This window comes from Plasmodium knowlesi (assembly GCF_000006355.2).
Source record: "Plasmodium knowlesi strain H genome assembly, chromosome: 8".
Lineage (NCBI taxonomy): Eukaryota > Apicomplexa > Aconoidasida > Haemosporida > Plasmodiidae > Plasmodium > Plasmodium knowlesi.
In genome coordinates, this window is record NC_011909.2 from 377940 (window position 1) to 393582 (window position 15643).

The 15643-nt window shown below is 37.5% G+C and overlaps 3 protein-coding genes across 3 annotated transcripts; all 3 read right to left on the minus strand.

Moving 5' to 3' along the window:
- Window positions 1–594: 594 nt before the first annotated feature.
- PKNH_0808000 (SICAvar, type I (fragment)) lies at window positions 595–7058 on the minus strand (the record flags this gene model as incomplete). Its single annotated transcript, XM_039113972.1, has 7 exons — window positions 595–1008; window positions 1338–1994; window positions 2267–3013; window positions 3709–4335; window positions 4478–5110; window positions 5798–6370; window positions 6519–7058. Coding segments are annotated over 7 exons (4191 nt in total), but the record flags the coding sequence as incomplete, so codon positions are not given.
- Window positions 7059–11344: 4286 nt separating this feature from the next.
- On the minus strand, window positions 11345–12776 carry PKNH_0808100 (SICAvar, type I (fragment); the record flags this gene model as incomplete). Its single annotated transcript, XM_002258685.2, has 2 exons — window positions 11345–12387; window positions 12600–12776. Coding segments are annotated over 2 exons (1220 nt in total), but the record flags the coding sequence as incomplete, so codon positions are not given.
- Window positions 12777–13991: 1215 nt separating this feature from the next.
- On the minus strand, window positions 13992–15416 carry PKNH_0808200 (nucleolar protein 5, putative; the record flags this gene model as incomplete). Its single annotated transcript, XM_002258686.1, has 1 exon — window positions 13992–15416. The coding sequence occupies one exon, from the start codon at window positions 15414–15416 to the stop codon at window positions 13992–13994; it is 1425 nt and encodes a 474-aa protein (XP_002258722.1).
- Window positions 15417–15643: the final 227 nt, after the last annotated feature.

The following is a 15643-nucleotide window of genomic DNA, read 5'->3' on the forward strand; positions in this document are numbered from 1 at the left end:
TAAACGCTAAACCTAAACCCTAAACCTAAACGCTAAACCTAAACCCTAAACCTAAACGCTAAACCTAAACCCTAAACCTAAACGCTAAACCTAAACCCTAAACCCTAAACCCTAAACCCTAAACCCTAAACCCTAAACCTAAACCCTAAACCTAAACCCTAAACCTAAACCCTAAACCTAAACCCTAAACCTAAACCCTAAACCTAAACCCTAAACGCTAAACCTAAACCCTAAACCCTAAACCCTAAACCCTAAACCTAAACCCTAAACCTAAACCCTAAACCTAAACCCTAAACCTAAACCCTAAACCCAAACCCTAAACCCAAACCCTAAACCCAAACCCTAAACTGTGAACCCTAAACCCTGAACCCTAAATCCTAAACCCTGAACCCTAAACCCTAAACCCTAAACCCTAAACCCTAAACCCTAAACCCTAAACCCTAAACCCTAAACCCTAAACCCTAAACCCTAAACCCTAAACCCTAAACCCTAAACCCTGAACCCTAAACCCTAAACCTTAAATCCTAAACCTTAAATCCTAAACCTTAAATCCTAAAACCTAAACCCTAAAACATAAACCCTAAACACTGAACCTTAAACCAGTAAACCGGAACCTAAACTTGGAACCCCTTCAATAGGAACAAGTTCCATAGGAACAGGTTCCATAAGAACGTCTTCCTTAGGAACCTGCTCTTCTTCCATAAATTCCGATCCCATGAACTCTTGAACCAAAAGTTCCAGAAAATCCTTCTGGTTCAATTGTGTGTCCCCTTTTTGACATTCATCCAACACTTCAAAATGAATTTCAATAATCGTGCGACGATTCACGGGACCAGAACGTTTCGTTCTCGTTGGAGCAGAACGAGGTTTTCGTTCCTTCACCAATCGATATTCATGTGAACTATCTTGCTGCACATGATCGAGGACTTGTTCTTGTACTGATGGACCAGGAATATCAGCAGGAGATCTTCTGAAACGTGGTCCTCCTTTACCAAGAGGACCAAAATACTAACAAAAAAAAAAAAAAAAAAAAAAAAAAATGAGAGGATATTTTTGTTAAGAAAATTGTGAAATGTTCTTCTTACACATAAAAATTTTTTTTTTCCTTTTAATCATTAGAAAAAAATTTTTTCCTTTTAACCATTAAAAAATTTTTTTTTCCTTTTAACTATTAAAAAAAATTTTATTTTTTCCTTTTAACCATTAAAAATTTTTTTTTTCTTTTAACCATTAAAAAATTTTTTTTTTTCCTTTTAACTATTAAAAAAATTTTTTTTCCCATTAATTTTGTCCATTAAAATTTTTTTTTTTTTTTTTCATTAATTTTTTTCTTTTACCTTCCAAAGGTAATAAGCCATAGCAGAAAGACCAATAGAGACAGGAGCCAAAGGAAGAAAAGGGGTAAGGAGATCCGTAAGAAGGATGGGACAAACTGTGTTCTCTAATGTTTTTTCCATTTGTTTTTGCTTCGATTCGTTTTCGAACAATTTATTAACTTTGTCCTGTACTTTGTCTTGACCAATGGAGCAAGTAATATAATCTTCTTTTAATTTGCATTCAAAACAAGAATTAGTACCATTAGTATCTTTGCATGGAGATGTGTCTTGCATAATGTCTTTACTTTTACTAGAAGCGTAGTTTATACCATCCTCTATGCTACAAAGGGGATGTACCCAACTATTTCCTTTTCTCTTCTCTTCTGCCATTTTTTTCAATTGTTTTGCATATTCTTTAAGAAATAAACAACCCATCGTTTGTTCAAACGATGGGCCATTAACAGGGCCGCTACTGCGGCCATTACCATGCGTATAAATGTGTTTTAATCCTGCAGCAAAAAGCAAACAAGCTGCTTTATTTGTGTGTTTTCCTTTATGGCCAAATTCACCCCATTCCCTGTCGTTACAGTATTTGGTAATTTCCGATTTAGTCTGACCCTCCGTCATATTTTCTAGAAGTGCCTTCAATTCTTTCTCGATCTCATCCCTCAAGGCATCCTAAACATAGAACAAAAGAAAGTAAGAAAAAAAAAAAATATATATGTATATGTATACACATATGTGTATACATATGTGTATACATATACATATACATATATACATATATATACATATACATACACATATATACATATACGTACATACATATACATATACATATATAAATATATACATACATATATATATATATATATATATATATATATATATATATATACATATATACATACGAATGTATATGTATATATGTAGTTGTACACGCCCCTTACCCAATTCACTTCGCTGCTTTTTCCATTAGGGTTGTTTTTTTTTACGTAGTATTTTTTTGCTGCACATTGGAGTTGAGTACAGAAAGAAGATTTCATTTCAGTGATAGTAGTTAAGGTGGTCCCTATGTTGGATTTAATGGAGTTGGACTGAGATTGGGATTGGTCGTTGTCTTCGTTGAGGAGTTTATTCATTTGTTTTTGTACAATTTCTCTGTCATTAATGTCATTGCAATTTGCATTTGCCTTTTTCTCCACCAGAGCGTCTTCGACGCTCAGCTGGCAACTCTCAGAAAACTTTTCTTCCCTTTTACAAACAAAGCAACCATTATTATTATTACCACCTCCATTACATGGTGTCGAGGACGAAGTCGAAGATTTATTATTATACTTTTGATTCCATTTATCGAACATTTCTTGTATTTTAGATTCATCAATGGGACATTTATCCTTCGACTCTTTAATTATTTGATCAGCGTACATGTTAAGAGCAATACAACCAACTGCTCCATCGAGCAGTTGGTTGCCACTACCATTAGTCGAAGAAGTACTACTTGTAATTTTTTTAATGTGTTCTAACCCTGCCGTGATATGATTACAAGCTTTTCTTTCAACACTATCAGCATTATCATCACCAAATGCTTTGCATACAACATTAGCGTTGGTCTTCGATGTGTCATTTCCTTCAGATTCAATCTTGTTGAACATATTCTGCAGCTCGTCTTTAACAGCCTTATCCCAAAAGTCACACTGTAAAAAAAAAAAAGTAAAAAGTTATATATATGTAGTTAGTAGGTTGGTTGTGTAGTATTCGGTTGTTGTAGTATCCGGTTGGTGTCGTATCCGGTCCCTGTCTGCGAGGAGTTTTTCCTCTCCCCCCCCTAAAGCAGCTAAAGCTAACCCCGGAACCTTATTCTAATACCCCTAAAACCTTATTCTAACACCCCAACAACCTTATTCTAGCACCCTTAAAACATTATACCTATACCGTACAATCATATTCCTATACCGTACAATCATATTCCTATACCGTACAATCATATTCCTATACCGTACAATCATATTCCTATACCGTACAATCATATTCCTATACCGTACAATCATATTCCTATACCGTACAATCATATTCCTATACCGTACAATCATATTCCTATACCGTACAATCATATTCCTATACCGTACAATCATATTCCTATACCGTACAATCATATTCCTATACCGTACAATCATATTCCTATACCGTACAATCATATTCCTATACCGTACAATCATATTCCTATACCGTACAACCTTCATCTTACACCCTGCAACCTTATTCTAATACCCATACAACTTCTATTCCTAAACCCGGAATCTGAAGTGTGTTTTTTTTTTTTTTTTTTTTTTTTTCTACCCCCTTAGTGTTGTGTTGATGGTAGGTTGGATGTGGTAGTAGTAATACTTACCCAACTGTGCGTAGAGGTACCGCTATTCACGTTTTTGTTTTTGTGGTTGTGGAACCATTTGGGTCCGGCGCATCGAATGAAATCGCATAAAGTGGACATGCTATTTATTTTCGGTAGGGTTTTAGTTGCGGTGGTGTTGATTGTGTCCTGAACATGTGTTAATTTGTCCTTTACTGGCGTTTGGGTGGTTTCACCATCTGCGTCAGTTGTGTTAATTTTGCAGTTGTCATAGTCGCTGTCATCCCATTTGCATTGTCCCCCAATTAAATCTTTACCAGCAGTCTCGAAAGCCTTCTTTAAACCGGAAGTGATAACACACGTGGATTGACCTTGCATTTTTTTTGCATATTCCTTAAGAAGGAAACAACCCATCGCTTGTTTCAACGATGGGTCCTTGGACAAGATTTCACCGTCCTTGTTTTGAGGCGTTGTGGGCTTGGAGAGATCCTTTAGTTTGGTGAAGCCGGCATGCAAATAATTGCATGCCTTCTTTTCAGGGATGGTGGGTGTTCTATCATCATCCATCTTATCACAATCTCCATGGGAATTGCCATTCTTCGTCATTGCTTCGGACAATACTTGCCACAACCTGTGGACCTCGCCATTTGTTCCATCCCAGAAGTTGTCCTGTATAAGGTGGTGATATTGTATATATATATATATATATATATATATATGCGTTTATATATACGTATACATACATGTATACATACATACGTCCATATGTAGTATATGCGTATACACCTATACACCTTCTTTCCTCCCTTACCGCATTTGGTTTTGAGCTAGGCGAATTTAAGTGAGATGCTATACATTTTAAACCATCACATAAAGTGGTCATTTTATTTATTTCTGTTAGCATTGTTTGAATGTTGGAGTCGTCGTTCATATTGACGGTGGTCTTTAACTTCTCTTCTACCTTCGAATCTTGGCCAGCGCCCGGGGCGCTGCCATTTGTTTTAATTGTGCAAGTGTTAAGGATGTCTTCTTGCCATTGGCAAGGGACACAAGGTCCCTTGCCATTGGCGCTATCATTGCAATTAGTATTAGTACCTAGACCGTTCTTAACAGTGTCGAAAGCTTTTTTTATCCCCTCCTCTATTTCACAAATTGCTTTTTCTTTCATGTGTTTTGCATAAGCATGAAGTAAAAAACAACCCATCGTTTGTCTAAACGATGGGTTGTTCTTAGATAGGATGCCGTCGTCGCCTGACGACGACGACGGCGTCGTCGGATTGTACAGTTCCTTAAAGCCGGCATGCAAATAATTGCATGCCGTCTGGTCAGACGGATTTGGCAAATCATTACATTCCTTTACAGTTCCATTCCCGTTAGTTACCTTCACCATTTCCCCTGCTAATTCATCCCACAGTGCCTTTACCTTCGACTCCCAAAAGTCATTCTGTATAAGTAGTAATATATATATATATATATATATATATATATATATATATATATATGCATATGCATAAATGCATATGCATATATACATATGTATACATACATATGTATACATACGTATACATATACATGTATATGTATACAAGTACATATACATATGTACATACATACATATGTATGTATATACATGTATATGTATATACACATATGTGTCTGCATATGTATGCATCTGTACATTTGTACATGTACATGTATACATGTACATGCGTCTGTACATCTATGTATATGTATATGTACAAATGCACGTATATGTATGTAGATGTATATATATGTATGCACTTATATGTACATATATGTAGATGCATGTATGTGTGTATGTATATGCGTCTACATACATATGTACATACGTACATATGTATATATATGTATATACATCCGTACATCCTTGTATATGTATATACATATGTATGTGTATGCATATGTAAGTATATGTATGTACATATGTACATACGTGCATACATATGTATATGTACATACATATATGTGTCTGCATATGTGCGTCTGCATATGTATGTATATATATGTATGTATATATGTATATACATATATATGTATACATGTATATATACATACGTACATATATGTATGTATATGTATACATGCATTTATGTCGTCTTTCTCCTCTTACCGCAGGTGTCGATCCTCCTTGTACTCCTGACGTTGCTGTCTGTTTCTGCAAGTAGTCCTGAATACATCCCAGACGCTTGCACAGATCATCCTGGCCACCGTTGCTGCTGTGTTCCTTGATGCATACTTCAGCTGTAAGAAAAAAAAAAGATGGAAAAAGATGAAAGATAATGTGAGATGGAAAGAATGATGGAAAGAATATGTGAGATGGAAAAAAAAGGAAGAAATTGTGTTGATTGTATGTATGTTGTTTCCCTTTCCTTCCCCCCCCCCCCCCTAAACACTCTTTCCTTCCCCCTAAACCTTCCTTCCTTCCCCCTAAACCTTCCTTCCTTCCCCCTAAACCTTCCTTCCTTCCCCCTAAACCTTCCTTCCTTCCCCCTAAACCTTCCTTCCTTCCCCCTAAACCTTCCTTCCTTCCCCCTAAACCTTCCTTCCTTCCCCCTAAACCTTCCTTCCTTCCCCCTAAACCTTCCTTCCTTCCCCCTAAACCTTCCTTCCTTCCCCCTAAACCTTCCTTCCTTCCCCCTAAACCTTCCTTCCTTCCCCCTAAACACTCTTTCCTTTCCCCACCCTAGGGTGGTTAAGTACCAGGCCATACTGTTGTTCTAATAACCTAGAAAAGAACCTTTCCTTTCCCCTGAACCCTCATTCCTTATCCCTAAGTAGTCTTTCTATACCCCTAAGTAGTCTTTCCTTACTCCTCAGTAGTCTTCCCTTACCCCTAAGTAGTCTTTCCTTACCCCTAAGTAGTCTTTCCTTACCCCTAAGTAGTCTTTCCTTACCCCTAAGTAGTCTTTCCTTACCCCTAAGTAGTCTTTCCTTACCCCCAAGTAGTCTTTCTGTACCCCTAAGTAGTCTTTCCTTACCCCTAAGTAGTCTTTCCTTACCCCTAAGTAGTCTTTCCTTACCCCCCCCCCTCCTAAAGAGTCTTTACTTGGCCCCCCTAAGTAGTCTTTCCTTACCCCTAAGTAGTCTTTCCTTACCCCTAAGTAGTCTTTCCTTACCCCTAGGTAGTCTTTCCTTACCCCTAAGTAGTCTTTCCTAACCCCTAAGTAGTCTTTCCTTACCCCTAAGTAGTCTTTCCTTTCCCCTAAATGTTCTTTCCTTACCCCTAAGTAGTCTTTCCTTACCCCTAAACACTCTTTCCTTACCCCCCCTTCAGGGTGATTAAATAACAGGCCATATTGTTGTTCTGATAACCTAGGAAAGAACCTTCCCTTACCCCTTAAACCTTCATTCCTTACCCCTAAGTAGTCTTTCTATACCCCTAAGTAGTCTTTCCTTACCCCTAAGTAGTCTTTCTATACCCCTAAGTAGTCTTTCCTTACCCCTAAGTAGTCTTTCTATACCCCTAAGTAGTCTTTCCTTACCCCTAAGTAGTTTTTCCTTATCCCTAAGTAGTCTTTCCTTACCCCTAAGTAGTCTTTCCTTACCCCCCTAAGTAGTCTTTCTATACCCCTAAGTAGTCTTCCCTTTCCTTACCCCTAAGTAGTCTTTCCTTACCCCTAAGTAGTCTTTCCTTACCCCTAAGTAGTCTTTCCTTACCCCTAAGTAGTCTTTCCTTACCCCTAAGTAGTCTTTCCTTACCCCTAAGTAGTCTTTCTATACCCCTAAGTACTCTTTCATTACCCTCCCTAAACAACCATTTCCTTCCACCCCTCCTCAACACATTCTTTCCTTCCCCCCCCACCTAAACACTCTTTCCTTCCCCTACCCTCCTAAGCGACCCTTTCCTTCTCCCCCCCCCAAAAGCTTCTTTCCTTCCCCCTAAGTCTTCTTTTCTAACCCCTAAACCTTCATTCCTTTGCCCCCCTAAATAGTCTTTCCTTATCCCCCCCTAAGAACACTTTCCTTACTCCCTAAACACTCTTTCCTTTCCCCCCCTTAGGGTGGTTAAGTACCAGGCCATATTGTTGTTCTAATAACTTAGAAAAGAACCTTTCCTCACCCCTAAGTAGTCTTTCCTTACCCCTAAACCTTCCTACCTTCCCATAAACCTTCCTTCCTTACCCATAAACCTTCCTTCCTTCCCATAAACCTTCCTTCCTTACCCATAAACCTTCCTTCCTTCCCATAAACCTTCCTTCCTTACTCATAAACCTTCCTTCCTTCCCATAAACCTTCCTTCATTAACCTTCATAAACACACTTTCCTTCTCCTCCCCCTAAACACACTTTCCTTCCTCCCCCCCCCAAAACAGTCTTACCTTTCCCCCCCCTAAACAACCTTCTTTCCTTCCCTCCCCCCACCTAAGTACTCATTCCTTACATCCCCCCCAAACAGTCTTTCCTTCCCCCACCCCCTAAACACCCTTTCCTTTTCCTTCCCCCCCTAAACACTCTTTCCTCACTACCCCCCCCTAAACAACCTTCTTTCCTTACCTGTAAAACCCTGTTTGCTTTCCCCCTTTAGAACACGTAAAAAAAAAAGAAAAGATTCTATTTCTCCCCCCCTAAAGGTGGCTAAAACACCAGGCCATATATTATTGTTCTAAAAAATCGAGGAAAAAGAAAACCTTCTTTCTCTTCCCCCTAAGGGACCTTCTTTTTTTCTTCCCCATTTAAAAACCTTTTTCTCCTTCCCCCTTTAAATCTTCTTCTTCTTCCCCCTTTGAAAATCTTCTTTCTTCTTCCCCTTCAACCTATAAACCTTCTTTTTCTTCCCTCTAAAACCTTCTTTTCCTTCCCTTTGAGAACCTTCTTTTTATTCCCCTTCAACCTATAAACCTTCTTTTTCTTCCCTTAAGAAACCTTCTTTCTATTCCCCCTTAAGAAACCTTCTTTTTCTTCCCCCCTTAAGAAACTTTCTTTCTTTTTCTTCCCTTTAAAACACCTAAATAAAAAAAAGAAAAGATTTTTTCTCCCCCTAAAGGTGGGTAAATACCAGGCCACACTATTGTTCTAATAACCCAGGAAAAAGAACCTTCTTTTTCTTCCTCCTTTAAGAAACCTTCTTTTTCATCCCTCTTAACCTTCTTTTTCTTTTCCTCAAAGGAAAGAAATTAAAAAGAAAAAATTTTCAACTTCTTCTTCCCTCCCCTAAGGTGATTAAACACCAGGCCACAATATTGCTCTAGTAACCGAGGAAAAGGAACTTTCTTTCTTCTTTTCCCCCTTAAAATTCCTCCTCCTTTTGTCTCCTTTAAAAAACTTCCTTCTTCTTTTTTCCTCCTTTAAAACCTTTCTTCTTCCTCCTCCTTTAATGAACCTTTTTTATCTTCCCTTAAGGTGATTAAATACCAGGCCATATATTATTGTTCTAAAAAACCGAAGGAACTGAACCTTCTTTCTCTTCCCTTTAAAAACCTTCTTTCTTCTTTCCACCCTTTCAGAACCTACTTTTTCTTTTCCTCCTTTAAGAAACCTTCTTTCTTCTTTCTCCCTTAAGAAACCTTCTTTCTTCTTTTCCTTCCCCCTTAAGAAACCTTCTTTTTCTTCTTCCCTTCCTTAAACAGAACTTTCCTTACCTCCCCTTAGGGTGGTTAAGTACCAGGCCATATATTATTGTTCTAATAACCGAGGAAAAAGAACCTTCCTTCATACCTTCCTTTCCCTCTTTAGAACCTTCTTTTTCTTCCCCCTGTGAAAACCTTCCTTCTTCTTGCTCCCTCTAATGAACCTTCTTTCTCTTTCCTCCTTTAAAATCTTCTTTTCCTTCTGCTTTAAACCTTCTTCTTTTTCCTCCTTTGAAACCTTCTTACTTCGGTTCCTTCGAGAAATCTTCTTTCTTTTTTCTCCTTAAGAAACCTTCTTTTTCTTTTCCCCTTTAAGGAATCTTCTTTTTCTTCCCCTTAGGGAGTTATCTACCGGGCCATATACTGCTGTGCTAAAAAATCGAGGAAAGAACCTTCTTTCTTTCTTCTTTACCCCTTTAAAGCACCTATAGAAAAAAAGAAAAGATTCTTTTTCTCCTCCCCTAAAGGTGGCTAAAACACCAGGCCATATATTATTGTTCTAATAACCGAGGGAAAAGAACCTTCTTTCTTCTTTTCCCCCTTAAAATTACTCCTTTTTTTCCCTCCTTTTAAAACCTTCCTTCTTCTTTTTCTCCTTTAAGAAACCTTCTTTCTTCTTCTCTCCCTTTAAGGAACCTTCTTTTTTCTTCCTCCTTTAAGGAACCTTCTTTCTTTTCCTTCCAAACTTTAAAACCTTCTTTTCCTTCCAAACTTTAAAACCTTCTTTTCCTTCCCTCTGAAACCTTCTTTTTATTCCCTCAGGGAGTTAAGTACCAGGCCACACTATTGTTCTAATAACCGAGGAAAAAGAACCTTCTTTTTCTTTCCCCTTTAAGAAACCTTCTTTCTCTTCCTCCCTCTCAAAACCCTCTTTCTTCTTTTCCTTCCCCCTTTAAAAACCTTTTTCTCCTTCCCCCTCTAAATCTTCTTTCTCTTCCCTTCAGTAACCTTCCTCCTATTCCTCCCTTAGGAAACCTTCTTTTTTTCTACCCCCTTAAGAAACCTTCTTTTTCTTCCTCCCTTTAAAGAAACTTCTTTTTCTTCCCTTAGGGTGAATAAAACACCAGGCCATATATTATTGTTCTAAAAAACCGAGGGAACTGAACCTTCTTTCTTCTTACATTCTTTCCCCCTTTAAGGAACCTTCTTTCTTCTTTTTCTCCCTTAAGAAACCTTCTTTTCCTTTTCCTCCTTTAAGGAACTTTCTTTCACTTCTCCCTAAACCTCCTTTTACTTCCCTTAAGAAATCTTCTTTCTTCTTTTTCCCCTTTAAGGAACCTTCTTCTTTCTTCCCCCCACTAAATCTTCCTCTTCTTCCCTTAGAAAACCTTCTTTCTTCTTTTTCTTCCCTTTAAAACACCTATAGAAAAGAAGGAAAAGATTCTTTTTCTTCCCCCCTAAAGGTGGCTAAAACACCAGGCCATATATTATTGTTCTAAAAGAACCGAGGAAAAAGTACCTTCTTTTTCTTCCCTTAGGGAGTTAAGTACCAGGCCATATTATTATTCTAATAACCGAGAGAACTGAACCTCCTTTTCCTTTTCCTCCTTTAAAAAACCTCCTTTTTCTTCCTCCCTTCTATAACCTTCTTTCTTCTCACCCTTTAAAATTTCTTTTTCTTTTCCTCCCTTTCAAAACCTTCTTTCTTCTTTTCCCCCCCTTTAAGAAACCTTCTTTCTTTTACCTCTCTTTGAAAACCTTCTTTTTTCCTTTCTCCTTCTCTATGAAAGAAAGAAAAAAAAAAAAATTTCATATATACAACTCGCATTCTGTGCACACACATATACGTATGTACATATATATATATATATGTATATATGTATGTATACACATATGTGTATATGTATATGTATGGTAGGCACATTCATTCCCCCCTTCACTTCATCTTCGCGTTCTATTTACTTACTGTAATAGTGCCCGTCCCCAAGTTCTCCTTATTTTCCTCCAACCACTTCTCTAACCATTCTTGCCATAATGGCGTGGTACCACCGGCGGGACCAGCACCACCGCCGGTACCGGCGACACCTTGTGTTGCTGTTGCCATGATTTGTTTGTTTGTTTGTTGTGGTTACTGTTTGCTGTGTTCTCTACAATTTGTATATATTATATATATAATTAAGAAGGACAAAAATGAACTGAACTGGAAAAAAAATGAAATGAACTGAAAAATGAAGTGAACTGAAAAATGAAATGAACTGAAAAATGAAAAAAATGAATGAAAAAAAATTTTCTTCAAAAAAGAAACAATTTTCTTCCGTCGTCGTCGTCTTCGATGTGTTCATTTTTTCTTTTTTTTTCCGCTGCCGTCCTGCTCCTGCTTGTGCACCTGCTGTCGTTGCAGGTGTTGTTGTCGTTTCCTGCAAGTATTCTTCAATACATTTTAAGCGATTGCAAAGTGCTTTGTCTTTGCCGTTATTCTCCGCTTTCTCGATACAATCATTAGCCACTGCTATTGGATCGACTAATACGTTTAATTGATGTGACATTCCTTCTTTCATTAAGTCCATAATACTATCACTACTGCAGGGAGTTTTCGCTCTTCGTTCAGCCATTTCCTTTTGTTTATCCTCCTCATTATCATACCTAGACCATGCTACTATATTATGGAACCCATCAATATAACCTCTATCTCTCATTCTCTCATCCTTTGCTTTATTTAACCAATCCTGTACCAGAGACCCGATGGAGCCTTCCTCATTTCCAATATCTTCCAATTTGACCCAAGAACATATATTATTCACATTAGGCAAATTACCTTCGCTACCCCCATCTCTCATAACTTTAGAGATAACTTTCATGAACTCTTCTACTTTATACTTAGGTAAAAGTACTCTTAACAGAACTTCATAACCTATTACACATCTTAAATACTGTTCCCACTCCTGTTCTGCAGTCGCATCTTTTTTGTTTTTCTCACTTCCGTCTGCGTTCAACCCCCCCATCCAATTAACTACTTGCACTAATGTTTTGCATACTCTCTTCATGTTACCTGTTTGCGGCCCCCCGTTCCTATTTTCTTCCCCCGGGGCCTTCAGTTTTTCACATGCCCTTGCGACACTGCCCGTGCTGTTCATCCCCTGCAAGTAGGGCTTCATCCCATCCAACATTTTATCCACTTCCTTCTTCAGATCATCCTAAAAAAAAAAAAATAAATAAATAAATAATGAAAAATATAATAATAACAAAAACTAATGATAATAATAGTAATAACGGCAAATAATAATAATAATGATAATAATGATAATAACACGACAAATAATGATAATAACAACAAATAATAATAATGATAATAACGACAAATAATAACAATAATAATGATAATAATGATAATAAGAATAGTACTCACCGGAATGGTTACGGCTTGGACAGGTTGTCCAGCAGCCCCTGAGTGCGAACTCAAATAATTTCGCCATTTTTCCCTTAGTCCCCTTCCATTCTGATCACTTTGTTGTATTTCTGGTGATTGTTGCGCGGTGGCAGAGCATGGATCAGCTTGTGCTGGTCCTGCTACTCCGTCCACCATGATTGTTGTTCTTTCCGTCCTCTATACAGGGATATTTTACCAATTTCCACGTGACCACAAAAGAAAAGAGAAAAAAAGAAAAAAAAGAAGAAGAAAAAGAAGATTCTTTCTTGCACATTTTACTCTCACTTTGTTTGCAACTTTATTTTACTGAATATCCAAGGTGCTCATTTTTTTTTTTCACTCGAAAATTTTTTTGTCCTAATAATTTTTTATATTTTTAATAATTCTTTCATCGTCTTCCTCCTTCCTACAGTCCAATTTTGTACCATTTTTAACAAGAAGGTTGTGCTTCTTCCACACTTTTTTTTCGCGGAAATCGTAATATAGTGTCCGCGCGCGCGTGTCCTACTCGCAGGAACGAGAAAACTATTGGGGGCAACTTTTCGCACACGTGCCAACAACAAAAAAAAAAAAAAAATATAAATAACGCAATCATAGAGAAAAGACTTTCTCCTTACGTTAAGTAAGTCCTTACCGCCCCCGCTCTATATATTTTTTTTAACTACTTCTATAATTAAAAATAAAGGAGAAAATGAAAAATTCTAATATATATAATATTAAATTTTTATGGTTAAAAAAAAAAAAAAGGAAATAAAAGGAGACTCATTTAATGGTATAGAAGCTTCGGCTATATATGTGAATTCTTCTATCCATAGGAATGGTGCTCCGTAAATATTCGAACCTTACAAATATTATTTGCATTGTGAGCTCAGAGTCTCAATTTAAATCGAGTTGAGAAAAAAAATAATGATAGTAAAATATAAGGCACAGGTAAGAGGAGGGCAGGTAACTTTTACAGGGTGCAAAAACGTAGTAGCTAAGATAAAATTCACCTTTCACGTGGGTAACAATACGAAACATTTAAAAAAGACCCCGAAAAAAAAAAGAAAAAAAAAAAAAACAAAAAATACACATTCATATTCATTTTGCCGTTGTAGCGGTATGAGTTTCTTTTCTTCTTCCTTCACCCCCCTTCCCGTGTAGGGCTTTAAAATAGGGGATATTCCCCTTCAAGGGGGGGTACATTAAAAATGTTTACTCCAGTGCGATAACGCCGCGAGGGCTTCCAATTTGTTCTGGAGCGAATGCTAGGACGAAAGGTTGCTCCACACATCATGGTGCGGTAACTGTTTGCCCACCCGACCGTACGACTTGATAATTCGGTTTCATTAACCGCTTGACTTCGCAGCGCAATCACTTCTGTGCATCGCTTCACTTCCTCTTCTGCTTCTTAATAAATTTCTTGTTGTTCCAGTCCGCCTCTCGCTTATTAAACCGGAAATCCTTCTTCTTGTTGAACGCGTTGTTATTGTTGTTGTTTTTATTCTGATCATCATTGGATTGATTGGGATTATACTTGCTGTGCTGGACCTGCATTTGTAACTGAGAATTGGAATTCTTCGAATTGTTCATCTTCTTCTGCATGCTGTTTGTTATATATTCCAGCCTCTTCTCCAGGAGCGTTTTGCATGTAATGGCAATAGATGGCTCTGAAAAATTTCCCAGGGCGTCAACTCTTGTACACAAAGACAATTTCGCCGCTAATGATCTGCTAATTTTGCCCTTCAGTTTGGGTGTAGTTTGCCCTACTAAAGTTGCGTGGTAAATGAGCCCATATTTGGGCGTTTTGGATTTAGTTTTTAGGGCCCTAAAAAGAGCTTTTTCAGAACCTAATATTTGTAAAGTTGAACTTGGGTACTTCGCCAAAGACATGAGGGAACCTGCTTTTGCAATTAACTTGGCTCCCACTAAATCACCCACTAGGTAAGTCAAATTCGGTGCAATGGAACTCATTCTGTATTTCAAATAAATAGCTAAGGACTCTCTATATTCTGTTAACTCCAATAACCTGTCCGCTAATTCGTTAATGCAATTCAGATCATCATCTTCAATTTCTGTTCCCATGGATATTTCTGCCAATTGTTTTATTTCCCTCTGAATTTCTTCCGTTGTCTCTTCCAGCAAGTTTACATTTTTTGCATTACTTCGGAACCCAATCAATTTAACACACTTCGCATATATTTTATTGTCCGTGATTACTTTTCCCAATTCTGGAAAATGCCATCCATACCATTCCTTCAGTCGCATAGAGAAAACATTTATTTCTTTATCTAAATCTTCTAACAATCCAACAGCCTGTATAATCATTACGTCAACTTTGTCAGCACTAAACTTTAATTTAAACCTATTTAACGAATGAGATAAACTTAACTTTAACAATTTCGCGTCTTCCTCCTTCACACCTACTAGTAATCCATACAAATGCGTTCGAATTCCTCTAATTATTTCCTGCGTCGAATTCGTGTACGTTACATTTATATTATATTTTTTTTTTATTAATCCACCTAACGTTTTATCACATAAGGCTAGTGTTTCATTTAGCTTTGGCTTCACTATATTTTTTTTTAAAAACTTCTTTAGCCCTTTTCCCAACTTGGATTCCATTAACTTGTTCGTTTCGTCAAAGGCCTTTTGGAATTTTTTAAATTTACTGAAACTGTATAGGGATACATTTTTCCTCGCTTCCTCTGCGCTTCGAAAACATTTCTCAATATCCTTCACGTCTGATTCGATTAATTTGCTGTTCTCGACTTTGAACAAGCCGTACCCTGCTGCCGTTTCTATCAGTATCAACATTTTTACTTCTGTTCCTTCTTCAAAATGTGCGAAGTAAAATCAGTCGAATTCGATTAACTGATGAAGGCAACTCCTAAACTCGATGGCCATCTGTTTTTCAGTTCGCCCTCAGCGGTTAATCACCTCTTGGCCGCCCTACACCAATCCTGCGGCACTTTTTCTTTACTGGTTACCGATGGATACTTCAACTCCCAAACGGTCAACAAACAATATTCAACTCAAAGTTA